Here is a 27,842-nt window from a genome sequence, read left to right as displayed (position 1 = left end):
TCCAGTGATTTTTCCCACAATTAAAAAATTAATGTGGATTCTTTCAATATTACAATATAGTACTTAATGTTAATGTTAATGTTGCTTTATTAGCCCTATACATTTCTTGCATTAGGAATTCGTCTTTTCGCATACCCCAGCTTGCTCTCCATGAGACACAGACAGGGAGAGAAGCTGGGGGTCAGAGCGCAGGGTCAGCCATTGTACAGCGCCCCTGGAGCAGTTGGGGTTAAGGGCCTTGCTCAGGGGCCCAACGGAGTAGGATTCCTCTGCCGGCTGTGAAATTTGAACCGGCAACCTTCCAGTCACAAGCACAGATCCTTAGCCACAGTACTTAGTAATATTTTATCCTACCTTGAGTCCTAAAAAAAGACTTTGATTATCAAATTTCTTGTACTGCAATCAATAAAATATCGACAGCATTGTTATATGATAAAAAAACTGTTGTAAATAATAGCTTTTATAGCATGAATTGCCAAACTAAATGTGTATAAAATGCAAATTTAAGGGGTTAACATTTGAAGGTAATTTTTTTTGTTTTGTTTAAAGAGTAATTTATTGATGCTGATAATATTTCTTTGTGGTATTGTAGTATAAAATGCTGCAGAAAATGTAGCCGCCCATGTTTTGAAGTTATATAATAAAAGCGATTTCTCCTCAGGTACCGGAAGACGCGAGAATACAACTGGTTTTAGAGACGACGCATACAGTACATTGACGTAAATCATGGAAACAGAAAAAAAAAGTTTGCTCTGGGATCTAGTGTTAGTACCTAGTAAACTAAAACTGAGCAGAGTGCGTAAACGCAACCAAAACCCATGCATAACCTTCGATTGCCGTATAATGAAGAAATAAATATGAGAAAATGAAAAGCTGACTTCCAATAACCATCAAACAACGAACTGCATGGGTTTGCAAGGCTGGTCTGTTTTGCACCTGCTGATGCCTGTATGTCACGCCCACCGGTTTCTCAGGGACTGTAATTAAAGCCCAGGTGTCAGCCAATACTGTGAGCAGGTACTGGTTGCCTGGCAACAGGTTCGCCAATGACCGTAACGTTTGTTGGTGAGCCAGAGAGTCGGAAGCTTCAAACCTGCGCCTGTTGAGAGAGTGGGGGAGGTTGGTAGTATCAGCTGTTGGTGATCAAGAGATTAAAATATCCTACTTGGATGCTGGGGACTTGTCTGAAGTGGATTTATAGGTTTACTGTGTTCTGGAGAACGCCGGTGTCTTAGGAGAGGAGTTCATCTGGTGTTATGTAGTGAGTGTCTTTTCAGACCCCGTTTCTCTTCTGCAGCCCAATACGCAACTGAGCCTATAAGATAGCTGTGTGTTTATAATAATTTTGTAGTCAAGTGTTAAGGAGCATAATTCAATTGCTTAGGTTTTACTGCCTTCCGTGTTACGTATTTGATTTCGCTTCCTCAATGCATTTTATTTATGATTCCTTGGAATAAAAAATTTCTGAACTAGTTTATTTGTATGACTGGGACGTTAACGTGTTAAAAAAGCTAGGCTTTAGCTAATCCTCTGAATCAACAGAAAATCGACCAGCTCCGTACGGTCAGCATTTTTGTTTTCCAGTCCTGGTCAAGCCGTGGCAGTCCAGCGGCCCTGTGTCTTGACCGCTTTGACTTGTGAATTGTGGTCTAACCGGTTTCATGAACTGAAATTATGATAATTGTCAACTTTTAGAAATGTCTAACTACTATCACATTTAATCTTTTTATACATTTCTCTTTGTTTACGTTATACCCGAGCATGCTTTTTGTTTCTCGGTTTACACTGATTCTCACTTAATTTGAGCACATTTCTCAATCAGTTTTTGTTTTATGCGACTATATTGATGACTCCCATTGGTTTGTATTGCTGTATTTGGGAATATTTTTACTGGTGTCGTGACTAGACACTTTAATCATGTGAATCATGTAGTGCCGCTTTACTAAATGGTAGAAACCTTTTTTTCTTGCTATTGATAATTCTAAAAATATTTACATATTTTGTGTACTTTTTTTTCAGAAGGCTTCACAAGCTACCAGGGGCTTGGCAAGTCTGTTATTAACTCCCTGTTGTGATGGTACCATTTTTAATATTGGCATGTTGCCTGCTGCCGGTGAAACGGTAGAACATGTCCTTTGTTATGTATATGAAGTTTCTATCCACTGTGCTCACTCTGGTTCTGGTTTCTGAATTGTTCTTGACCCTTTCATATCAACTTGTGATAATGCATGAGAAGTACTTTTTTGCCCAACTACAGTTTGGGATGCATGACTTTTATATATTTGTCAGTAAATACTTTGTATAAATAATCGAGCTGTATGTTTTGCTTTTTATTACAGCTATAGGTGGTAGGATGCTAGATGGTGCCATCTTACACTTTATTTTGGAAAATAAAATGAACTAGACATCCACCCACCAGCTCACTTGCCTACCGCTGTATTGTTAGTAGGATAGAATCTATTTTAATTACATGCTAAGCGTAAAATACACTGTTCTAGTTATGGTGCATGTAGGAAAGCTGAAGTGGGGCACAGCAAATTGTTACTGGAAATTCTGGTAAGAGGAGGGACAAAAATCGAAAAGGAACTGTGCCTTTCACATTTCCCTACTTGAAAGGGTTTGAATAGAGTTAATTTTGTTGCCGTGTGCTGGGGGAAATATTGGTCCACTCTAAAAGTGATTTTGTCCTTTCTTTTGCTTTCATAAGAATCTTTGAATCATTGTGAAAGAAACAAATGGAGATCATTTGGTTAGAATTCAGATTTGTGTTCTGATTTTTATTACTAAAAACATTTTTACATCATTTTCAATTAAAATTGATAAATGTGGTAATGTATTCTTTGCAGTAAAAAGGCTATAAAGTAATGATGCAGGGTTAAGATTTTTATGATGACTTCTTTACTTTTCATAATATTCTCATTACAAACTAAAGTAGATGGGAGAGCCACGAATCTATGGTTGCGTCATGTCCAGTTGTAATGTTATCTACGATGTGTAACATGGTAAAACAACTTGCATTTTACAATGCTTCTCTCAGTTGTTTTGTTTTATTAGAGCAAGTGCCTCAATCTCTGTAGTATTTGGCAAATAAAAATATTACACTACTTGCAGAAGTGTGATCTAACTAGACATGTATTAGCTGCACAATGCTTATGAAGTAATTTTAAATTGCCAATGGCATTTAAAAAAAAATTGCAGAATTATTAAAAATTTGAATTATTTTTACTTCTAGCTTCAAGCTACATTTAACAATTTAAGAATATGTAGAAGAATTTTAATTCTGCCTCTTCTTGTAAATCAGTCATATATCACATTTTGTGTGCTGTCTTGCTAACGTACTGACAAAACAGGTTTGTGTTGACATTTTCTAGGTCATATTGCAATGTAAGGGATCCAGTTGGAGCAGGGCAAAGTGTTTTTTGCAAATGCTAGGCCATCTGTGCAGTGGATTAGTAGATAACGACGTAGGCACCCTAATATGATTTCCACTTGTAATGATGACCTCCTTGCTGTTTGAAAGCTTGATTACTCTGTGGTATACTCTTTGCTTTTGTGGATCTGGATAGTGTAGAGCTGGGATTCTGTGCAGGCATGGATGTGTTTTTAAATTGAAACCATGCGTAATGTGTTTGAAATTATAGGGCGGATGAAGTAGTTCAGCTTGTTTTGCAGAAAAAAAAACTTAATGGGCTTCTGTTAACGACAATTTCGACTTGCATGTAAATATTGATATAAATGGCAGACTTGACAGACATTTTATAATATTGCATAACCTTTTTGAGAATGTAATTCGCTTAATTTACATCACTAATTGTGATGTATTGGCTTAATATTTCATATACAGCAGCTGAGAATTTGATCTGTACGTGGCTTTTTGTTTAAGCTCTTAATGCTTGTACACAAAAACAGTGAAGTCATCTCCTTCAAAGCAGTGGTACTAGGCTGTTTTAATCCCCTATGTTTTAGATAGCTATACGTGATCTAACAGGCTCTATTTTTCTGTTTCAGGACTGTGATGTGTTGGAGCTGCCACTTGCCCTGTCTGCTGCACTGGATCAGCCTCAGGTGTTTTGGCCTTTAGTTGCTATGGGAGATTGGAGGACAGTAATGCCTGAGTCTTCACTGGGTAATTACTGCCATTCATAACAATTTGTATCTCCTTGAGCTGACAAACTGATTAGTTTATGTATAACCACTGGCATTATGTTCTTCTTTTTGGTGCTAACACCTGTATAAAAATGTACAATTAGCCTTTTTTTAAAATACTTGATAAAATGTATTATATAAATTTAATATAGGGGTTGGAAATTCATATAAGAAACTCATAACCTGTGATACACAAACAGAATGTTAAATGTAGTGTCAATATCAGTAGCAAGTGGTTGTTTCTTTTTAAAAAATCACAAGTAATTTTCTACATTAAACTGTTAACTGCTTATATCCATGGTGAATTTCATTATGAACAATACAGTTTAAAGTTAACAGTAGAAACCAGTATGAAAGGTTCAGAATTCAACATGACACAGAAAGCTCTTGCAATAAAAGAATACAGGGTTGCTCTGAGTGTAATTGTATAATTGAATAGACTAGGATGCCGGTGGTAATTTGTCATTGATTCTTTTCTCCAGGGAGCGCAGATGCATCTTTGTCTTCCTCTAGACCTGCAATGTCTCCCCTGGGGCTTGATATTCCCTCCTCGATACAGTGCTCTCTTCTGTCTAAGCACTCGTATAACATTTTAGGTGCTTTTTGTACAGAGGACAATGTTGCCCAGTGCATTTCATATGTTAATCAGGTAATTTATATTGTGCCTTAAATGAAAAAAATCTTCTGAACATCATTATGCTGACTTTGACAAATCACATACATGAGGGCTTAAAATGGCCTTACTAGAAATAATTAGAACGAGGTTTTAGTAGAACAAAATGCATTAGGCTACTAACTCATAGGTTACAAAAACAATGCCTTTGTCATTGTCAAATCTATTATGACAGATGTTTTTGACAGAGTGATAAAGACATACATTTACTGTACAATTGCGAGCTTGCATAAGTTGGTAAGATGGAGTTAGTTAGCACTACTGTTGCTCACCAGTCATGTGAATTTAAAATAACCATTGCTGCTCTCTTCATAGGAGCTTTCTTCACTTGGCTTTGCTGCTCTGTGCAGTGACTCCAATGGGAAGAGAGACCTGAGCTTGGTGACTGTGCTCAATGTTATGTATGAGCTGCTGCAGCTCCACCGCAGAGGACTTCGCTCCCTGGAGGACATGGAGACTGAGCAGCTGAAGTCCAGTAGTGACCTGGACCACCTCCATGTCAGCAACTCCCGTCTGAAGGTCCATCTTTAGAACTCCCCTTGATTTTACAACTTAGCCTGTTCTAAATCAGGATAGTGCATGTGCGACCAAACAAGGGTTTTTTAATGTCTGTAAGAAATAAGTCTAAGCTTAGTATCTTAAGGTTTAAGAATTCCAAAGTTAGAACCAGATCTTAGTGTATTGTAGTGGGAATTTCAAATGTGTTAATGCTGATTTTACTAATTTATGCATTTGTTCTTTTTATAATGTTAATATTTCAGATTGATTTATTATGTTTTGCATAATTCTTATTATTTGGTGTTCTTAGGATCAGCTTGAACAACTGAGAAGGGAAAATACAGCACTACATGAGAGAGAACGTCAGATGCAATTGAAAATCAAGAGTTTACAAAATTGTTTAAAAAATGATAAAGAAGAGGTAAGACCAGACTCATTGCCCTAACAGAATGCCTTTTTAACAAAAAAAAATGTGGAAGGGTGATTTTTACCAGTACAAATGGTGAAATAAACTTTTCCTGTCTGATAATTTGATTTATTGTACATCATTATCTTTTCATGCACATCAAATTGCTGTTCTGTAATTTACAGCCTAGACAGCTAAGGTCTTAACTTGATCACTTAATGTTATCATTCTCATTAGATACAGAAGCTTCAAAATATAATAGCAAGTCGTGCGACTCAATATAACCATGATATGAAGCGGAAGGAGAGAGAATACACCAAACTGAAGGAACGCTTGCATCAGCTTCTGATGGACAAAAAAGATAAAAAGCTGGGTAGGTATATATGATGTTTAAGAGCTTTGATTTTAAAATGTTTTTTTTCTGGAATACTCCTTTACTTTAAGAACAAGAAGTCTAATTCTTAATACACTTCCACTACTGTTTGTGTGAACAAGTGTCTCCTGTACTCAGTTCTAAATGCCATCAAGTTTGGGGAATATATCTGGTTACTCTTTCCCAGAAATTTCATTTCTCTGCCACCAGAGTGTTTATCTCTATACTATTTGTTGTTTCTGCTTTTTTTACTTAAGTATTTGAAGTAAAAAACACTTCAGGGCCAGTGTTGTCCATCTTGTATCTAGGTTATCTGTACATGTAGACTAGATGTCAGCTGCTAAGTGTTTACCCAGTTCTTTTTTTTCTGTCTTTTTAAAGTATTTTTATGCTTTTACATTGTTTCCTAATTCTCCTTGTTTGACGCTCATAAAGAGCAGTAGTCATTCTAATGCATAGATAATAACTAATAAATATGTAATCCCAGTTTGACATTAGATATTGGTTTTCTTTACCATTTTTAATTTCCTTTGAGTATTAATTTTATGACTTTCAGAAGCCTTTAGAAAATCTAAATACACCACATCCTTTTCTCAAAGCTGTAATCCACATTGGCAATCTATGACGAAACCAAACATTTTAAGACTGATCCATTATGTATAACACTTGATACCTTCCCTCGCCACAACCATACTAGAAAGTAAAAAGAATCCAGTTCTGAAGTGCAGAATTCCTGCACCTGCTAGAATTGCAACAGCTACTGTAGGAAGAAAGTCAATAGAGCTGACAGACCCATACGTGATCTCTTGTTGCAGCCTTAGGAACTGTGAGCCTTTTATAGTTGTTGTAGAGATCTGGCTAGTTGTTGCTTTGGCAACACTCTTATTGTTCATGCCAATGAACCTCATTGAATTTATTATCACAGTTCCTTAATTGTTTTCTTGCATTGATTTTCCTTAGTTTCTCATGATGACTACAGTATAATGCATCTTCCACATGTGTGCATTACTGTTTTCATTATATGTGACTGTGGGCATGTACCCACAGGTCTTTTTAATGTTTTTTTATACATTTGACACAAACATATCAAAACCCTTGATTAAACTAGTTTTAAATTGTGTAGATGTTCTGTTATATTCTTCTGTTCCTTTCATGTCTTCAGTATGCTGTACTGCTAATGCTGTATTCATTGTGGTGTTAGCCATTTTAAGGTGCTTCTGATTAAATGATAACTGCATGCAAATGTAGTTTATCTTGCGCTTTAATTACATGTACATTATTGTCTGGTGCGATAATGTTGTGGTATTGGATCCACTTTCCATCCTCCATCACAGCTCTCCATCTCAAATCTAGTTTAAATATTTTTAATTTGTATACTATTAGCCTAAGCTGAGTGGTGCCCATCTCATTCTTGTAATCTATCATTTCTGTCAGGTGGCCTCTACTGCCAGGCATTTGCATTTCCCAGTTCCCTTTTAATGATGACCTCCTTGCCTTTTGTATAGCACTGATACTTTTTCAGTAAAAAGTACTGAGTTGTTCCTAGTGGAGGTGACTAAAATGTACTCTAATCGAGCATACTACTTAGGTATATATCTTGGTTAATGTGGCATGCGGTGGGTAATTAGGACTGAGAATCAAAACAACAATCAGCAGCATATGGGGAGTGTAGAAGGACAAGTAATTCTTTTGGGCAAAGTGCTAATTAGTTTTACTAAACTCCAAATCCACTTGTTAGTGGCTTGCCCAGCTGGGTTAATTGGGTACAAGAATAGGCTTATGATGACTTCTGGAACCTTGTGGTCCCTAAAGTCTATGTTCATCACATGCTCTGAATTAAGAGTTTGTTCACTATTAACAGAGATTTACTATACTTGCAGTGATTTTCATATTGACATTATTCTGCATTTGAGGGTCTTTTTTGAACATGGTTTAGAAAAAATGTTTTTCTTGTGCTTTAGAAACTACTTTGAACAACACAGCCAGGAGCATTGGAACCGATTTATTAATCAGTACCGGAAAGCCTAACCCCGTATCCTCTCATTTTATCTATTCAAATTGTCTTTAAATGGTATTCTTTCAGCTATTGAAGTTCTAAATTATGTTGGAAGATCTGATGGGAAGAGAAGCCTTTGGAAGACTGGAAAGACTGAAGCCAGGTAAATGATGAACAAGTAATCTTATGTTTATGCTTTTTTGTTTACCAACTGCAGTTTAAGGCATTATAGTCTTGATTTAATATATTGATATTCCAAATTGAGCTATGCTGCTTCATCAAACAATACATGGCACTACTCAGATTATTCATTTAACCTTGATAAATGTTAAAATTCAGATTATCCCTTTTTTCCTTAAAGAAATGAAGGTGAAATGTACAAAACCCTGCTAAGTGATTATGAGTGTCGACAAAAGGATTTGATGGGCGAAAATGCAGAGCTGAAGAAAGTTCTACAACAGATGAAAAAAGAAATGATGTCTATTTTAAGTCCTAAGAAACTCAACTTGAAGGAGAAAGTTGAAGATAGCCTAGAACAAGTGGGTATTACCGGTTTCTCTTGGGGGCCATAATTTCAATTTCCAGCTGTATCTTGTTTGAGGGACCTGTATGCTGTGGGAGTCCAGGCTAAATGTTACTGCTGTGTTACAGGCTTTGTCTGATAATGATGAGGAGGGGGGGGATCACAGCCGAGAGGTTCTGGAGTTGTCGTGTGAGCACGCAAGGGAGCAGCTCACCAACAGCATCCGCCAGCAATGGAGGAGACTCAAGAATCATGTGGAGCAACTAGATAACCAAGGTACTCTAAATTTATCTTCTTAAAAGAGCAAAGAGATGGTTTCTAAAGTTTGGGTCCAAACAAATGCATTCTGTATGATGCAACTGTATGATGCAACATAACATCCTATTCCTGAAATCCCTATCTTCAATCATGTAATCAGTTTAAACTACTTAATGTGCTGGATGTTTGTGATTGCTCTAATCCCAACGTATGACTGCATAGCATATTGCTTATGCAGACCTACCTGAAGACCCCTGCTTACATGCCTAAAAAAGTAACTTATTAATTTTAAGATCTCACTGATGCAACTCTCCATGCAAGACTTATGTACTTGTCAGGTTCCCCAAATGTTACCAAAATAAAAACTTTCTGTACACATGCATGTTGGAGAGCAAATGTACCGGAAATATGAGCTGAGGCCGAAATGCTTGCCCTTCTTGAAGGGGCCGAAAGTGTCCTAGAAGCTGACCTTGTGCCCTCTAGCACAGATGGAACCCATGTAATTAAACAGCATATAATAATAATGGTCAATGAAAGTGCTAAAACTGTCTCCTTGATATTCCTTATTTACAATTATGGTGATCCCATGCTTGTATAGCTGGAACCCTTAATATATACATTCAATATACTGTATATAGTGCATATAATTTAAGGAACTTTTGAAAGACTTAAGACATGTAGTATTTCCTAAAGTATTTTGGTAATGTTATTGATCTCTACACATAACTGGAAGGATTGTTATAGCTCTTTTGCTTTCTTTCTGTGTTCACTGAAAGGACATTTGTGTTTGGCCCATTTTGGAAATACTATTCTATTTTGCCTTTGTTCAATATTTAAATTGTTTAAAATTACTCTCCAGAATGCTTATATTTGGAAATCACCCTCTTAGCAATACATCATTTTGGGATCCTTGCAACTTTACCCTTTTACAGAAGGGATCTTTGCTTGTTTCTTCCACAACCAAATGAAGTCAATTAATTGTTGAAGAGCTGATGAAATTGGAAATAAGATGGAAAAAGCCTTTTGGATCAATTGCTTTGTCATTAAATGAGAAATGCAAACAAACCTCAAATGAATTACAGCTCCCTGAGTATTTTCCTGATTCAATTTGTGATGCTCCATATATTCATCATGCTGCTTATAGCTTCTTGAAACCTAAAAACATAAATGTTAAGAAATTTAGACTGTCCATCCAAAGATCATTTTGTGTACACAAACTGCATTACTTAATAATTGATGATATGTGAGATTGCAGTGCCCTCTTCTGTCTAAGATGGAACATCGCAACTGTTAAAGACATTGCTTAGATCAATCCAAGCTTATACCCTGGGAGAGGTATTGTGTTGGACTCTTGCCACAAAAACAAAAAGATAGATGGATGTCAACAAAGAGTATATATTCACAATGGAATGGACAGGTTATGCTGTTTTGAAAACAAATGTGATTTATACTTCAAAAACCTGGTCATAAGGTATTGAAAGATTAATTACTATTCCAACTTGTCTGTGTTCCTGCCAAATAGCAGCCACGGAGCCTTTTTTGTTCATAACTGTAAAAGTTATCAGCTGGAAGAAAACTTTTTAAGTATTCAAAAGAGAATGTATGCACCTTTTTTTTTTTGGAACGTTCCTGTTCCTTTAAATTAATGGTGATTTAAAATGCTTCACGATATATGAACAAAAACGAATTTGTTGGAGTTTAGTTAAGATTAACATACTAATGTCTTTAAACCACACCGCTTAAATTCAGATGGTCAGTGAGTACACATCATAGTTTATAACCCTGTGTGTACTTTTTAATACATAAAATAAAGCATGTAATGATTGGATTCCTGCAGATTTATGTAAGTCTAAAAAAAATCATGACTGTCGTCTTTATGAAAGTGAAGTCTACATTTCACTTTTGTAGCATCCTTGGTGCAGAAGGGGGCTCAGATTGATAAGGATGTAATTGCAAGAGAAATCCATGAGGAGGAAATGGAAAAGCTGAAACTGGAAATCCAGCAATGTAAAGACTTCATTAAAAATCAACAGCAGCTCTGGCAGGTAGGTCAAACCTTACACTCCTGTGTTTTTATGTATGTTCCCAGAGCTGTCCTGCAATTTTCCTTGTAAACAACAGATTCCACCAAAGAGAACTAGCAGAAATAATAAGCCTTTCATTTTGTGATAGAAGTTAAATGTAATTGTCTAAACCACATAAATAGCAGTGGGTTTCTTGTTGCAGTCTAATTTAAGGTACTTTTTTTGCAGCAACAGCTGACCTGTCCATGTGATGATGAGACTGCTGCTCTACTGCATGATTGTTACCTATTGGAGGAGAAGGAACGATTGAAGGAGGAGTGGGATCTCTTTGATGAGCAAAGGAGAAACTTTGAAAAAGAGCGTAGAAATTTCACAGAAGCTGCAATTAGATTAGGCAATGAGGTATTTTTCTATAGTTGATCTAAATGCCTTTAAATGTTACTTGTAGAAGGGGATGTTTTCTTGTTTTCTCAGAAAATACAGGTTATTTTATACTTTCAGAGAAAAGTTTTTGAAGACGACAGGGCAACATGGTTAAAACAACAATTTTTGAACATAACCCCATTTGCAGACCGTAAGAGACCCCAAACTTCAAAATCTCAGAGTGCTTTATCTGTCAGTAAGTACAACTTTTTTCCCCTTGTTTTATTTGGATGCTTCTCAATTTGATTAATCTTGATTTATTGGAAAATATACAGTCCAGTAGTGTTTCTTTAACTTAAACAGGATGACAAAGTATGGCTGTACAGGCCTATAGAAAGTCCCTTCCAAAATAAAACATTTTGTGGCCTAACAGCCTGACACTAAGATGCATTAATTTAAATTTAATTTGACCTTTATTTAAAACCCACAACCTCCAACAGAAAAACAAATGCTCAAACATTCTAAAAAGTAATTACAGATGAATACCTAGAAAAATGGGTTGGATAAGTGTACACCCCTGAGTGTGTACTTGATGGAAGCACCTTGTGCTTGAATTGAAATAATCAGTGGTATGGAGGACCCCATTTTTGGCTGAAATGGGAAAAAAATATGTTCTTACCTTAGATTTAAATTGAATATTATTAACCTTAAAGTGTGCATCTATAAAAGGGTTAATGTTTTTTGCTTTTCCTCAGTTAATGGGTAATGACAAATTTTAGATCAACGAGGTCATTAAAGAAGAGATTATATTTTTAATGCTCCTCATAAGTAAATGCCAGTAAGATGCTGGGAAAGTGATTCTAACACTAGTTTGAAATGGAACGGAGCAATAACTACCATTTTTGGACATGGGTCTTTTACTGCCCTTCACATCAGGAAATTGATCTAGTTCAGGAACAAATTACCATTGATGGTTATGCTTGGTCCCTTGTACATTTGATTGAGCTCAAAGCCTGTTTAAGTTATACTACTAGCCGGGAAATCGTTTGCATTTTTGCAGTGCAACAAACTAATGATTTTAACGAATTTCCTTACTTGGGTATCTACTACATTCTTTATTCCTGTTAAGTGTTAATAAATGTGCAAACTGCAAAGTGCTGGTCAGGCAAAACATTTTTCTTAATGAAGTGTTGACGACTTCCAATTTTATTAAGATGCCACTTTTTGTGAAGTGGTTTGACTGCATATTTATCTAAATGGGGAAGTAATGAGAATACATGTCTTAGGTACAGAGACTGAATTGTGGAATGGCCATACTCCAGCACAGCTGACCAAATCTGTGTCTCACACTGGTGGTACACCTAAATCTGCCACTTCCAAGATGCCATCAACAGTAGAGCTCTACCGCACGTTACGCCTCATTCCAGACCCAAGGTAACTTATACTACATACTAACAAATTTTGTTTTTTAAAGTATTTTGTATTTAAGAATATGCCTATGCAGTTGATTAATTTAACCAGAAACTCATTCTTTTTAAATTAAAAAGAGGATGGTTGAACTTGAAACGATGGAATGGAAAAACGGTGTACCATACTTCAGTAATGAAGTTGTGAAGTACAGGTTTCCTTTGCTCACGGTAGAAACCCTGGCTCATATGCATTTCTGTCCATGGAAAACTTGCTGCTTCTCCACTATCTCCTAGATAGTGTTGCACATTTTTTACATTTGTGTACACATGATTTCTCTTGGTATGTTCAAATCTTTTATTTGTAACCCTATAAAAATTCTATTATATTCTTAATTTTATTACATTTGTTTAATTTTAATTCAGGCTACTGTATCTACCTTTTTAAAGGAGAGAATTTGAAATTGTTACCTGTAGACAAGTGCATCACAGACTGTGGGAGCCCAACCACTGATTTACAATATACTCAAGTATTTACTAACTCTGGTTTTGTGCACTGTTGTGGGTTTTCAGAAATGTATCCCCGTGTGACTGGCAGTGGAATCTTGTACTAACTGTTGTTTGTAAAGCGTGCTTAGAGTATTTTTTTTGTTCCTTTTTACAGTTCATCCAGAACACTGCCAAAGAAAGGAAGTTGGCAGGACTCCAACATAATTCATACTAGTGAAGTGTTAAATAAATCGAGACATTCCACTGGATCTGATGACAATAGTATTTATTCTCTAGCAGGAGATGAGAATACTCCAAATTAAGACTTTGAAATTGGAAAATGTTTTATTTTTTTAGAGGGTTTTTTTCCTTAAATCACAGCATGTCAACAATGGATTAGATGCTACAAATACCATGAATTCAGTTTTGTTATCTCTATTAACTGATTTTATGTAACAATTAAATAAAATGCCAAAAACCTGTTACTTTCTTTTCTCCTGAAAGTGTATAGATTATACATTTTACAGTATTTCTGAATTATTTTTTACTATTTTTAGCTTTTTTTTGTTGCTTGGTTTCTTATGTAAGAATACTGGCTCATTAAAGTCCTCTGGTACATTTGGGGGAAAAAAGATATGTTGGAGCATGGAATACTAGATTGTTGCTTGTATTTTAATAACCTGCAACCTCAATTGGTGTAATCTGTAAGTAGATCTCTTCTGTATATTTCAGAGAAATTGAGCTTGAATGTGTATTTGCTTTTCAGTGTGATGTGGATTTTTGTTGAGTGAGTAGTTTTGTACTTTGAGTTAAGATTTTCTAATTTAATTTTGTAACTTTCTTAGGCAGTAATGATCAAGTTTCTTTAATGAGACTGTCAATAAATCCATAGGTTTGGTATTTTAAAGATTTGTAAAATATATTGCTTGTCAAATCAATGCAATTTGTTTCTTAGGTTCAATAAAGCCAATATGATCTGCAAAGTTTTTTATATATAAACTTCACTACAATACCTGTAAAAAGGGTCCCACTTATGGAACAGTGGTCTAAACACAAGCTACACATGTAGTAAAACTAACTTTGTTTAAATCTTTCTGTATTTTGGGTTATCTTATTTCTAGGTAAGAAAATGCACTCATAAGATAGGGAGGTATCTTGCCATTGCCTTTTTTCTGATGTGGGAAACCCTGCCACGGTACCCTGTTCATTTTGCTCTACAGGGCTGGAGCAGTGGAGCATCCCATTGCTGTTTTTCTTTTATTCAAGTGTATAAACACAACTTTAATTTTTAAAGCATAAAGACTGCATTTATGCTAGTCTGCTGGTAATACATTTTTCATTCAGATGGAATAGTCATTGCCAAATGGTAATTAATGTATCACAAACGTGAAATGTAGATCCCTAAATTGCAGTGGATCCTTGTTTTATAAGTCATAAGTAGAATGTAAAATCTTTGTCCCAGCCATGCAAGATTGCCATTACAAGGTGTAGACTTGGTTCATATGGAGTCGTGGTTTGTTAATGAGATGGGTTGCCTTGACTGTCCACGTAACACCAGGCCAAGTCGACACTGTTCCTGAAGACTAGACTCGAAATGTTCTGAGGTTCAGGATGAAAGACCTACAGTGCCACAGACTCATTCACTCCATTTAAAGAATGGAGAAGATCCGGTGGATGACTGGTTTGGGGTGAGTCTAGATAATGATGTATAGATTGTCAGTACTTATGACTCTCCAAACGAGATCTGATAACCACCAAGACAATTTTAGGAACATGTATTACATAGACTTGAGTGATTTCATCAATAGATTTCATTGAGGGTAGCAGATTCTAGAGGTACACTAAGGATATACAGTACCTTGCCTTGTGCATGTGTTTAAATATTTTCACAGTTACTGTTTATGTACACATCTGAATCCACATTTTCAAAGAAAAGACTGAAACTGTAAATATGAAATTAAAATCCCCAAATCAAAGGGCCAAGTGAGCAGGCTATTTTAGGCTTCCTCCCTGCTTCCACAGGGCTCTGTGGCGCTAGAGTGATCGGTGTAAGCTTACCTGTTTTTTTCTCTTTTTCTGAGTACTGAATCAGTAGCATCTTGCAGCCTTTTCTGCATTTCGTTTCCTGTCTTGTACTTTTTTTTTATTCACTCACCTTGTCGGATAGGGCTCCCTAGGCTTCTCCGCTGCCACTTTTAGGTAGTCTTTTTTTGGGGGGGAGCCTTAATCGGGGAAGCTTTTTTTTTTTCCAGCCAGCCTCTCCACTGCTAAGGCAGCCTTTCTCCTGCTCATTAGTCACTCATCTCTCATTTACTCCTTCATCACTCATTATGGCCTTGCTCCTGCTGAACCTTCCTGAAGATTGCCAAGGCTCCTCTGAAAACCTGCACTTGGAGCTCGGCTTTCATTCGCCATAGCTGTCTAACTTCAGGGACTGCAGCATAGCCGACACACCTTGAATACCTGCAATTTTAGAATTAACCTTTCATGGTGATCTTTATCAAGGTTTCTGAAACTTAATATACATGTCTTGGGCTGTGTGTCCAATGTTGTCGTTAATAGTCTTGGGAATAGGAAGTGTGTTAGGGTGGTAGGGAAGCACCAAAGGAATGCGGTTGTTCCTGATTGGGTTGATGATCCGAGGGGTGTTTTTGGCTTGGGCAAGGGCCCTGTCAATAACATTGCAGGGTTAGGGTTAGGCTTTCGATGTAAAATATTAAAGGCTGAACAAGTTTAATATTTGGCTTGGTGCACTGTCTCAAGCTTGACCTGTCTGAACACCCCTATTCAAACAAAGGTACACAAGGATGAACTACATGAAAGAAAAAAAAGGAAACAATGCCCTATGAAGTAATTTATATCTCACCCTGGGACATTTCATCACTAACTTCGTTATAGTCAGATACACAGTTACAGCAATTACATGCTTTTAAAACCAAATTCAGTATTACTTTGTATGACATGTCTAATCATTCATCAACATTCATGACTAAAATGGTTGTAACCTTTATAGTGCTTATAGTAATTTTACTTGAATTGTAACTGTGGCATATTGTTAGATTTAATGTTTTCTTGTTATACTCCTGTACTTTTAAAGTAAAAACTACAACTGAAAGATACATTTTTTTCTAAAGAACTACATAGGTAATTCCTTTTAATCCACACACAATGGCATCGGGCCAAAACACATCCTGATTTCTAGGTGTTGAAGCAATCAGAGAGCTCAAAGCCCTCCACTTCCCAGAACGAGATTGTTGGTCAGTCACAGGGCCTACCCCTGCAATGCTACAGTTTATACAGTACAGCTGGTAGGAGTAGAAAAACTGGGGTAAAGTACCTCATTCAAGGCACTGTACAACAGAAGTGTCTGCAGTGGGGATTTGAATCCACAACCCACTAGTTATGAATCTAGAGACTAACCTGTTACATTACACCTCCCACAAAGATTTTTCTAATGAACCTTTTTGGTTTGATATGTTGTCACAGATTTGGGTGGATGGTACGATGAAGGGGAAGACATGTGGTGTGTGTGTGTGGTCGAGAAGATAAGGAGTCCAGGCGTGAGTACCAGATGCCTGGAGGGTGTGTTGCCAAGAGTGAACAGAGTTTCACCCAGTCGTGGGTTATCACAGGAGACACTTGCCAAGATGGTAAACATCTGCTGATAGTGTTTACTGTATGTGAAAACCTGAATTCTGCTGCTTATGCTAATATTTCCAACGTTCAGAAAGAGGTTACTATATTATTGTGATTGATTATTGAACTTAAAGGTTCTTCAAGTGGATAAATGCATAAATGAACTCAAAGTCAGAAAGACTACAGAAACTAAAATTATCCTGCAGCTAGGATCACACCTTCCCCCTTCTCTTGACGACAGACTACTTTTCTTCTAAATTCTCTCTATTCATTGTAGGTTTCATTTCACACCTCTCTTCACCTACAGTATCCTGAGTTCACATCACCTGATTGGCCTCTCTTTCTGTCCCCTGCTCCCGCCCCTCGCTCCTCCTCTCTCCCAGCTTTTGTCCTCCCGCTACATTACCTTTGCTTAATGCTCTGTCTTTCTCACACCTGACGAAGGCTCCACGGCTGAAATGTTTTCTTTCTTCTCTTTTCAGCATGGAATAAACCTATTACTTGTTCCTTTGCAGCCTACACATGCTGATGCAGCTACCCACCTGAATTAATATATATCTACAATCTATTACCCTACTTTATGAAAAATACAATTACAATAGTTTTATTAAAATGTAAGGTTTAAAATTATTCAGGAAATAATGTAATTGCATGGTTAATTGTAATTATCAATCATTATGAACATAATTTAAATTCCATGGTGATCTTACTTTTGTAAATCATTATGTGAAATAATCATTTGAGCAGAACTACTACAGAATGTTTAAATATCTCTTGGTATATGATGCCAAAGTACATAGAAAGAATGTATTCATTTAAGTATTAAACCCATATTAATTTTTTAATTAAATGTTATAACACCTGATTTGTGTTGTCAGACTGTAAGTTGAAGCGAGAATTTGTGAATTCATTGAAAGGATATCAAGTGGTACTCCACTGACCCTGTGCTTCAGTGTATGTCTGGATGTACCCCCACAAACACCACACCAGTCAGATTGGGCTTCCATTGTCTGCCTATAGGTAAAAACTTTATACTTACAGGTGTAAAATTATCTATGTGCTGAAATCATGTGAGTAATAAGAACACTGTGAATTATTACTTTGATCCCCAAATTTTGTGCTCCTTTTTTCTTTCTAGTACAATTCAGATTGTTTGGTGCGCTCAATAGCACAGACCTACATATACTAATATTAAAAACACAAAAATAAACACTTGATCTTAACTTCGTGTATCCTTTTCATCTTTCTTTAGACACTGTTGTGAACCTTCTAGATGGAAACATCAGCCAGAAGAATGAGGATTTGGAAGAAACAATGGATTCCCACATTGCTTGTTCTTGCACAAGTCAATGTTCTTAATCAGAGTTCAAAGCTGAGCCTGTATGTTTTTGGTTAAATTATCTTCTTGACAATTATGCCATATTGTAGTTCTGGAAATAAAAGTAATAAATACATACTTTAAAGGCACCATCTGAGCAATGTCTTCCTTAAAATTAATCAAGAATATTCTCAAAATATAGTACTACAGAAATATGCTTTTGTAATAGGAATATTTAACCAGTTATATGTTTAAGACACACACTAATATATGCAAGCCGAGCTGATTCAATGTAAAGATGCTTATTCCTGGTGGGGGTTGAATAAACTACAGCAGAATATGGGACTGCATCCTGAATGGGATGCCAAGAATATATGAACATAAGAAAGTACAGAAATGAGATTTGTAAAGGTTTTGTAAAGCTTTTGCCAAGAATATGCCCAAGTAGTTGGTATAAATAGAGGCATCTGAATTCTTTGTTCTCTAGCATAACACACCTTTTCAGCTGATTTTGCCATCTCAATGGTTTTCTCCATGTTGCACAGTTGGAAACTGTCACATCCTGCTTCTGTTTAAAAATACACAAGTGGAGTACCTGCACAAGGTGCATGCCATGTCAAAGCTATGGTGGAGCCCTGTGCTTCACAACAGAGTATTGGGAGAGGGGAGACCCTTCTGCCTGTTACAGTACCTTTTTCTGCTCTCCCAAAGCATATGGTCATGATGGTCCTAGGAGGTCAGTGAGCAAAACACCTACTGCTCCAGAGATGATACCTTCACGTTTGGAGAGAAAATTGCAGTTAAAACCCAACTTTCACACTCTTTGTGACAATTCAATTGCATTGTTCTTGTTGCCATGTAATATTTATATAAGAAACATGTAAAGATTTCATACCACCTACATATTGCTTTTAAACGTCTAGAGTATCAGGGCTGAGAATGGAGAGTTGAGGGGAGGATACATACCAGATAAACTGGCAGTGTTTATCACAGATCGCACACAGATTTTACTGCATCACCTCCAAACAATAATCCAAAAAGGTCCTACACTGTTGTTTCATCTCACTAGTCATATGTCCTTCAGCATGAGCTAATGCCTTCTGATTTGACTGTGGCATAGCAGGTGTACACAAATACAGAGGCATTATTGCACACAGGTGGCAATGAAGCATCCAGCTGTATTTTCCAGTCTTTGCTCTAAAAGCGTTTACTACCCAGGAAACTTTACTAAAAAATTAGAAGGTGAATTCTCTGGCTTTCCAAACATAAGATAAAACATTCTGAAAAAGCAATTTTCACTTTTTGCTCTCATTTTCTTGATAGTCCAAATGCAGCATTTTCAATTGGGATCCTATCATCAACAGAGGTTTATTTAGCCAGGCTGAGAAATAGAGACTTATTTGGTTGTTGAGTAGGCAGTAAATACTCAATACTCCTCTTCCATTGTTAGTTCTGGTTTAGTTATTAGTCTGTTGGTTGCAATCCACTGATGTACTTGGATGGATTAAATTAATTTAAGGTTAAAAAATATTTACAGTATTTGTCTTCTGGCTATGGTAACACTACATTTTTATGAAGATGAGTTTAATAATGCCAAAATTACAGATCTCAGAAAAACAACCTGTACTTGACTTGTTTGTCTAGGTATAAGCATTCAGAGTGAATTGGAGTTTTCATGTATTTTAATGGAAATTGTGAAGGATTGGGTAAAACAGTCCTACATAATTTATCATGCTTTACTGACATGATGAAGATGATTAATCTGGTGGGTTTTATAAAGATCAACGAGCTTCTGTCAAGGGCAGACTGGAGAGGTAATGGAAAAGCTTCATTACTAAAACAGATCAAGTAGGTATCTGCCACACACCTGAAGAAGGCTCCACAGTTGAAACATTGTCACTTTTCTTTTCAGCATAACTAAAACTGAAGCAGTTACCTGTTTCACAAAAACGTTTAACAAATGAGGCACTTACCATCTTGAAGGACTGATGGCTTGTAGCTCCTGTGGGCAAACACCAGCACCAGATTATATCCTGGAAAGAGTTGGGTGTGAACTTTTACATGTGACATTTAATATCCCATCTGTTTCACATCCTGTCATCATGTGTTTGTTTTAGTTGCAGATGTAGCTGTAAACACATTTCAAACTAGTAAATGTTTGAGGGGGGAGTTGTCCACATTTTGGTTGTAAAGGAACAAGAAAACATTAATTGCAAAGTGAACAATATAATGGTTTCCACTGCTGGGGCTTAAATATGGCAGATACTTTATATATTACCTATAGACCACTGTTTTGCTAGGAAAGTGTCCAGCATTCACCTCCACTTTTTAGCAGTGTAATTGCAATACTGTGCCCAATGATTACCACTTATAGTGGTACGTGTTGCATCCAAGTGAAGATGTTACAATTCGCCATTTCAAAAACCTAAAATAGTACACTTCTAAATGAAAAAGCAAATAGTGCCAGGTCCTTCTCAAAGGTAAAGGTACACCAATATCTGTAATTGAAGTAGTTTACACAATCTACTAATTAAAAAAAATTACAAGTTAGTTATCTTGGTTATATAGCCTTTTGGGCCATATGTAGTTTTAACCCAGTATGGTATTAGAAGATCCCAGGGTGCCTGCCTCTGCGATGTGGCTAAGCAGAGTCACAGGCCCCCAAGGTCAGGAGGTCTGCACCTCCTGTTTCGTGTGTCCTCTGGATCGCACTTATAAGGCTAAGTTAGTCCGCTCCGGGATTTACTCTATCATTCCGGATCCCTTGGAAATGTAATCTGATTTTCCAGATCACAAGTAAATTTAATCCACTCCGGTTTTTACTCTATCAGTCTGAGTCTCATAGAAGACTGACCTAGTATGAGTTTTGCTCAATTATTCCGGATCCCATGGAAGTCTGTTCTGCTCCGGGTTTTACTCAACCATTCCAAATCCCATGGAAGTCTGATCCAATCCGTGTTTTACTCTACCAGTCAGGGTCCCATGGAAGTGTGATCCCCTACGGGATTTACTCGACCAATCTGGATCCCTTGGAAATTTACTCTAATTTTCCAGATTACATGGAAGTCTGATCTGCTCCGGGATTTACTCTACCAGTCCGGATCCCATGAGAGACTGACCCACTCAGGATATTACTGTTTCTGTATCCCTTTGGAATCTGATCTGCTCCGGGTTTCACTTTACGAGTTCGGATCCTTTGGAAGTCTGATCTGCTTCGGAATTTACTCTACCAATCCAGGTCTCATGGAAGACTGAACTAGGCCGGGTTTAACTCTACTATTCCGGATCCCATGGACGTCTGATCTGCTAATCTACCGGTCCAGATCCATTGGAAGTCTGCTCTGAACCAGGTTTTACTCTACCAGTCCAGATCCCAGTTCGATCCACTCTGGGTTTAATCTACTATTCTGGGTCCCTTGAAAGTCTGATTGGCTCAGGGTTTCACTCTACCAGTCCGGATCATATGGAAGTCTGATCTGCTCCGGGTTTTACTCCAATTTTCCAGATCACATGGAAGTCTTATCTGCTCCGTTATTTACTCTATCAGTCCGAGTCCCATGGAAGTCTGATCCAGTCCAGGTTTTACTCCACCAGTTCGGATTCCTTTGAAGTCTGATCCTCTCCGGGTTTAACTCTAACAGTCCACATCCCATTAAAGTCTGATCGGCTTTGGGTTTTACTCTACCAGTCCGAATGCCATTGAAGTCTGATCTGAGAAGGGTTTTTCTCTACTATTCCAGATCACATGGAAGTCTGATCCTAGCCGGGATTTACAGTAACATTCCTGATTCCATTGATCCACTCCAGGGTTTAATTCTACCTATCCGGATGCCTTGGAAGTCTGATCCTCTCCAGGTTTCATTCTACCAGAATGGATCCTTTGGAAGATTGATCCGCTCAGGGTTTTATTCTACCAGTCCGGATACCATGGAAGTCTGATCCGATTCTATCTCTAACAATCCAGAACCCATGGAAGACTGATCTACCATTCCCTATCATTTGGAAGTCTGATCCGCTCTGGGTTTTACTGTACGAGTCCAGATCCCATGGAAATCTGATCCGCTCCAGGTTTTTCTCCACCATTCTCAATCACTTGGAATTCTGATTCGCTCCATGTTTTACTCTACCAGACTGGATCCCATGGAAGTCTGACTGTTCCAGAATTTACACTACCAGTCCTGTTCCGAAGGAAACGTGATCCAGACCGGGATTTACTTTACCAGCCCATATTTTATGGAAATCTGATCCAGTCCGCATTCTACTCTAGCAATCCGGATCCCATGAAAGTATGATCCGGTTTGGGTTCTACTGTACCAATGCAGATCCCCTCGAAGTACGATCTGCTCCGGGATTTTCTCTACAATTCCCGATCACAATTAATTCTTATCTGCTATGGGTCCAACTCTACCAGAAATTATCCCATTGAAATATGATCCGCTCCGGGTTGTATTATACCATTCCGGATCCTAAGGAGGTCTGATCCACTCCGGAATTTACTCTACCATTCCAGATCCCATGGAAGTCTGTTCCGTTCCGGGTTTACTCTAGCACTCCAGATCTCATGGATGTATGATCCGCTGCAGGTTTTAACCTGCCTTTTCCGAACACTGGGAATTCTGATTCACTCTGGGTTTTACTATATCAGACCAGATCCCCTAGATGTCTGATCTGCTTTGGTTTTACTCAACCAGTCCGGATCCCATGGAAGTCTGATCTGCTCCAGGTTTAAATCTACCAGACTGGATCCCATGGAAGTATGATCCGCTCCTGGTTTTTCTCTACCATTCCCTATCATTTGGAAGTCTGATCCGCTCTGGATTTTACTGTACGAGTCCAGATCCCATGGAAATCTGATCCGCTCCAAGTTTTTCTCCACCATTCTCAATCACTTGGAATTCTGATTCGCTCCATGTTTTACTCTACCAGACTGGATCCCATGGAAGTCTGACTGTTCCAGAATTTACACTACCAGTCCTGTTCCGAAGGAAACGTGATCCAGACCGGGATTTACTTTACCAGCCCATATTTTATGGAAATCTGATCCAGTCCGCGTTCTACTCTAGCAATCCGGATCCCATGAAAGTATGATCCGGTTTGGGTTCTACTGTACCAATGCGGATCCCCTCGAAGTACGATCTGCTCCGTGATTTTCTCTACAATTCCCGATCACAAGGAATTCTGATCTGCTATGGGTCCTACTCTACCAGAAAGGATCACATTGAAATATGATCCGCTCCGGGATGTATTATTAATTCTGGATCCAAAGGAGGTCTGATCGACTCCGGAATTTACTCTACCATTCCAGATCCCATGGAAGTCTGATCCGTTCCGGGTTTACTCTAGCACTCAGTATCTCAAGGATGTATGATCAGCTGCAGGTTTTAACATACATTTCCCGAACACTGGGAATTCTGATTCACTCTGGGTTTTACTATATCAGACCGGATCCCCTAGATGTCTGATCTGCTTTTGTTTTACTCTACCACACCAGATCTCATGGAAGTCTGATCTGCTCCGGGTTTTACTATAGTAATCCAAATCCCATGGAAAACTGATACGCTTCGGGTTTTATTCTACCAGACCGGATCACATGGAAGTGTGATCTGCTCAGGGTTTTACATTACCAGTCCGTATCCAATGGAAGTTTGATCCACTACAGGTTTCACTCTACCAGTCTGGTTCTCATGGACACTAATCTGAGCCGGGTTTTAGTCCACTTTTCCAGATCACATGGAAGTCTGATCCACTCTAGGTTTTATTCTATCAAACCGGATCCAACGGAAGTCTGATCCGCTGTGGTTCTCACTCTACCAGTCCCGGTCCAATGGAAGCCTGATACGCTCCGGGTTTCATTCTACCAGTTCAGATCCCATTAAAGTTTGATCCGCTCTTGGTTTTAATGTAGCATTCTGGATCCCTTGGAAGGCTAATCTGCTCCATGTTTTACTCTACGAATAGGGATCCCGTGGTAGTCTGAACCAGTCCGGGTTTTACTCTACCATTCTGGATCCCTTGGTAGACTGATCTGCTCTGGGATTTACTCTACCAGTCCAAATCCCATGGAATACTGATCCGAACAGGGTTTTACTCTAATTTTCCAGATCACACGGAATTCTGATCTGCTCCAGTTTTTACTCTATGAGACTGGATCCCATGGAAGCCTGATCTGCTCCAAGTTTTACTGTAACAATCCGGATCCCATGGAAGTATGATCCGGTTTGGGATCTACTGTACCAATGCAGATCCCCTGGAATTACGATCCGCTCTGGGATTTTCTCTACAATTCCCGATCACAAGGAATTCTGATCTGCTATGGGTCCTATTCAACCAGAAAGGATCCCATGGAAATATGATCCGCTCCGGGTTGTATTCTACCATTCCGGATCCTAAGGAGGTCTGATCCACTCCGGAATTTACTCTACCATTCCAGATCCCATGGAAGTCTGATCCATTCCGGGTTAACTCTAGCACTCCGGATCTCATGGATGTATGATCCGCTCCAGGTTTTAACCTACCTTTCCCGAACACTGGGAATTCTGATTCACTATGGGTTTTACTATATCAGACCGGATCCACTAGATGTCTGATCCGCTTTGGTTTTACTCTACCACACCAGATCCCATGGAAGTGTGATCTGCTCCAGGTTTAAATCTACCAGACTGGATCCCATGGAAGTATGATCCGCTCCTGGTTTTTCTCTACCATTCCCTATCATTTGGAAGTCTGATCTGCCCTGGGTTTTACTGTACCTGTCCGAATCCCAGTTAAATCTGATCTGCTCCAGATTTAACTCTACCATTCCAAATCACATGGAAATATGATCTGCGCCTGGTGTTTCTCTACCATACCGTATAATTTGGATCTCTGATCTGCTCTGGGTTTTACTCTACCAGACCAGATCCATTGGATGTCTATTCTGCTCCGTTGTTTACTTTACAAGTCTGGATCCCATGGAAATCTGATACGCTCCAGGTTTTACTGTACCAATCCGGATCTCATGGAACTTGACCCGCTCCGGGGTTTTCTCTACCATTCTCGATCACTTAGAAGCTCCGGGTTTTTCTCTAACATTCTCGATCACTTGGAAGTCTGATTCGGTCCGGGTATTACTCTACCAGAGATAATCCATCGGTAGTTTGATCTGCTCCGGGTTTACTATAGCAGTCTGGATCCCATGGAAGTCTGATCCGCTCCAGGTTTTAACCTACCAGTCTAGATCCCATGGAAGTCTGATCTGCTCCAAGTTTTACTCTAGCAATCCAGATCCCATGGAAGTATGATCCGGTTTGGGCTCTACTGTACCAATACGGATCCCCTCGAAGTACGATCCGCTCCGGCATTTTCTCTACAATTCCCGAACACAAGGAATTCTGATCTGCTATGGGTCCTACTCTACCAGAAAGGATCACATTGAAATATGATCCGCTCCGGGTTGTATTATAAATTCTGGATCCAAAGGAGGTCTGATCCACTCCGGAATTTACTCTACCATTCCAGATCCCATGGAAGTCTGATCCGTTCCGGGTTTACTCTAGCACTCCGTATCTCATGGATGTATGATCAGCTGCAGGTTTTAACATACATTTCCCGAACACTGGGAATTCTGATTCACTCCGGGTTTTACTATATCAGACCGGATCCCCTAGATGTCTGATCTGCTTTTGTTTTACTCTACCACACCAGATCTCATGGAAGTCTGATCTGCTCCGGGTTTTACTATAGTAATCCAAATCCCATGGAAAACTGATATGCTTCGGGTTTTAATCTACCAGACCGGATCACATGGAAGTGTGATCTGCTCCGGGTTTTACACTACCAATCTGGATCCCATAGAAGTCTGATTCAGTTTGTGTTTTACTCTACAGTTCCTGATCTTTTAGAATTCTGATCCGATCTGGGTTTCGCCCTAGCAGTCGAGCTCTCATTGAAGTATGATCCTCTCTGTGTTTTACTGTACCATTCAAGATCCAATTGAAGTCTGATCCATGCCGGGTATTACTCTAGCAGTCCAGATTCCATGGAAACGTGATCCAGATCAGGATTTACTCTAGCAGTCTAGATCCCATGGAAATCTGATCCAGTCCACTTTTTACTCTTATAGTGTTGATCCCTTCAGAGTCTGATCCGCTCTGGGTTTTACTCTACCATTCCAGATCTTTTGGAATTATAATATGCTCTAGGTTTTGCCCTCGCAGTTGAGATCTAATGGATGTCTGATCTGCTCTTGGTTTAACTCTATCATTCCAGATCTTTTGGAATTCTGATCCACTCTGGGTTTTACACTAGCAGTCCGGATCCCATGGATGTATGATCCGCTGTGGGTTTTACTCTACAATTCTGGATCCAATAGGAGTCTGATCTGCTCCGGGTTTTACTCTACCAGTTCGGATCCCTTGGAAGTGTGATCTGCTCTGGGTTTCACTCTACGAGTCGGAATCCCATGGAATTCAGATCTGCTCCGGGTTTTACTCTACCAGTCTGGATCCCATGGAAGTTTGATCTGATCCGGGGTGTACTCTACTATTCCGTATCTGATGCACTCCTGTTTCACTCTATCATTCCGGATCCTATGGAAGACTGATCTGAGCCGGGTTTTGTTCTAGTTTTCCAGATCCCTTGGAAGTCTTATCTGCTTTGGTTTTTACTCTACCACTCTGAAGTAGGAAAACACTTATATATATATTATTGTTGGAAAATATATATGTATAATTTATCTGTATTCAACACTACAGTGTTGGTTCAGGTGCATTGTGTAATATGTCAGCTGTTTTAACATATCTCAAGAAGCTCCAAGAATTACAGCTACACATCAAAGGACAGGACTTGAGACAGGACCAACCGGTCATCTCATGCTACATATCAAAGGACAGCTACACATCAAAGGACAGGACTTGAGACAGGACCAACCGGTCAATTCATGCTACACATCAAAGGGCAAGACGAATACACATGAAGCAGTGAAACAAAACATCTTCCTGAGATCATACTGTATATAAGAGCTGGGAAACCCTTGCAGTTTGTCTGTCCTGCGGGGCAGACCCAACGCGAGTCGATGCCATTATTGAGCTCAATAAAACAACTGAATCCACAAAGACTGTGTCCTGCTCCCTGGATGAAGGATTTCCCACAACACACGCTGAATTCCATGGAAGACTGATCCTCTCCGGGTTTCACTGTTCCTGTCTGGATCCCATGGAAGATTGATCTGAGCCGGGTTTACTCTACCATTCCGGATCCCATTGAAGACTGATCCAGTCTGGGATTTACTCTACCAGTCCAGATCCCATGGAAGTCTGATCCACTCCTAGTTTTACTCTACCAGTCTAGATCCGATGGAAGTGTTATCCAATCTTGGATTTACTGTCACGGACGTCCAAAGGGACTAACCGTGGGGAGCAGGAGAGCGGAAAAAGACCCATATGCATAGCGGCGAGACGGGAAAAAGGCCCGGGCTCATTAGTGCAAAGAATTCAGGAATGCCGTATAGAAACCTATGCCCTCAGGGAGCGGACGTGGGGCGCCCTAGTGCTAGGCGGGTCTCAGGACATCCGAACCTCAATGCTGAGCGAGGACAGGGAGCAAGACCCGGAAATATATAGCCCAAGGGAAAGAGAGGGACAGGAAGGACAGCAGATCGGAAACTAGGGACAGGACAGAGAAGGAGCGCCCTCTGGTGGCAGAGGGCGTGACAGTACCCGCCCCTTCATGGGCGGCTCCCGACGCCCATACAAAT

At 38.9% G+C, this 27,842-nt stretch overlaps 1 protein-coding gene across 2 annotated transcripts; it reads left to right on the top strand.

Annotated features, from left to right (window-relative positions):
- The first annotated feature begins 1,062 nt into the window (after positions 1 to 1,062).
- On the top strand, positions 1,063 to 14,244 carry ssx2ipa (synovial sarcoma, X breakpoint 2 interacting protein a). Of its 2 annotated transcripts, none has more exons than XM_015355118.2 (14): positions 1,063 to 1,261; positions 4,009 to 4,126; positions 4,629 to 4,795; positions 5,135 to 5,338; positions 5,628 to 5,738; positions 5,961 to 6,096; positions 8,180 to 8,255; positions 8,454 to 8,631; positions 8,744 to 8,891; positions 10,782 to 10,918; positions 11,132 to 11,299; positions 11,399 to 11,516; positions 12,547 to 12,694; positions 13,331 to 14,244. In XM_015355118.2, the coding sequence occupies exons 2-14, from the start codon at positions 4,087 to 4,089 to the stop codon at positions 13,476 to 13,478; spliced, it is 1,779 nt and encodes a 592-aa protein (XP_015210604.1). In that variant the 5' UTR covers positions 1,063 to 1,261; positions 4,009 to 4,086; the 3' UTR covers positions 13,479 to 14,244. The 2 variants fall into 2 exon arrangements, with proteins under 2 accessions (XP_015210604.1, XP_006634888.2); XM_006634825.3 differs by having other exon boundaries at positions 1,064 to 1,261; positions 11,126 to 11,299.
- The last annotated feature ends 13,598 nt before the right edge of the window (positions 14,245 to 27,842 follow it).

The sequence above is a fragment of the Lepisosteus oculatus genome, chromosome 9, assembly GCF_040954835.1.
Source record: "Lepisosteus oculatus isolate fLepOcu1 chromosome 9, fLepOcu1.hap2, whole genome shotgun sequence".
Classification (NCBI taxonomy): Eukaryota; Metazoa; Chordata; class Actinopteri; order Semionotiformes; family Lepisosteidae; genus Lepisosteus; species Lepisosteus oculatus.
The sequence above is the reverse complement of the archived record's forward strand: the minus strand, read 5'-3'. Positions and strand labels throughout refer to the sequence as shown.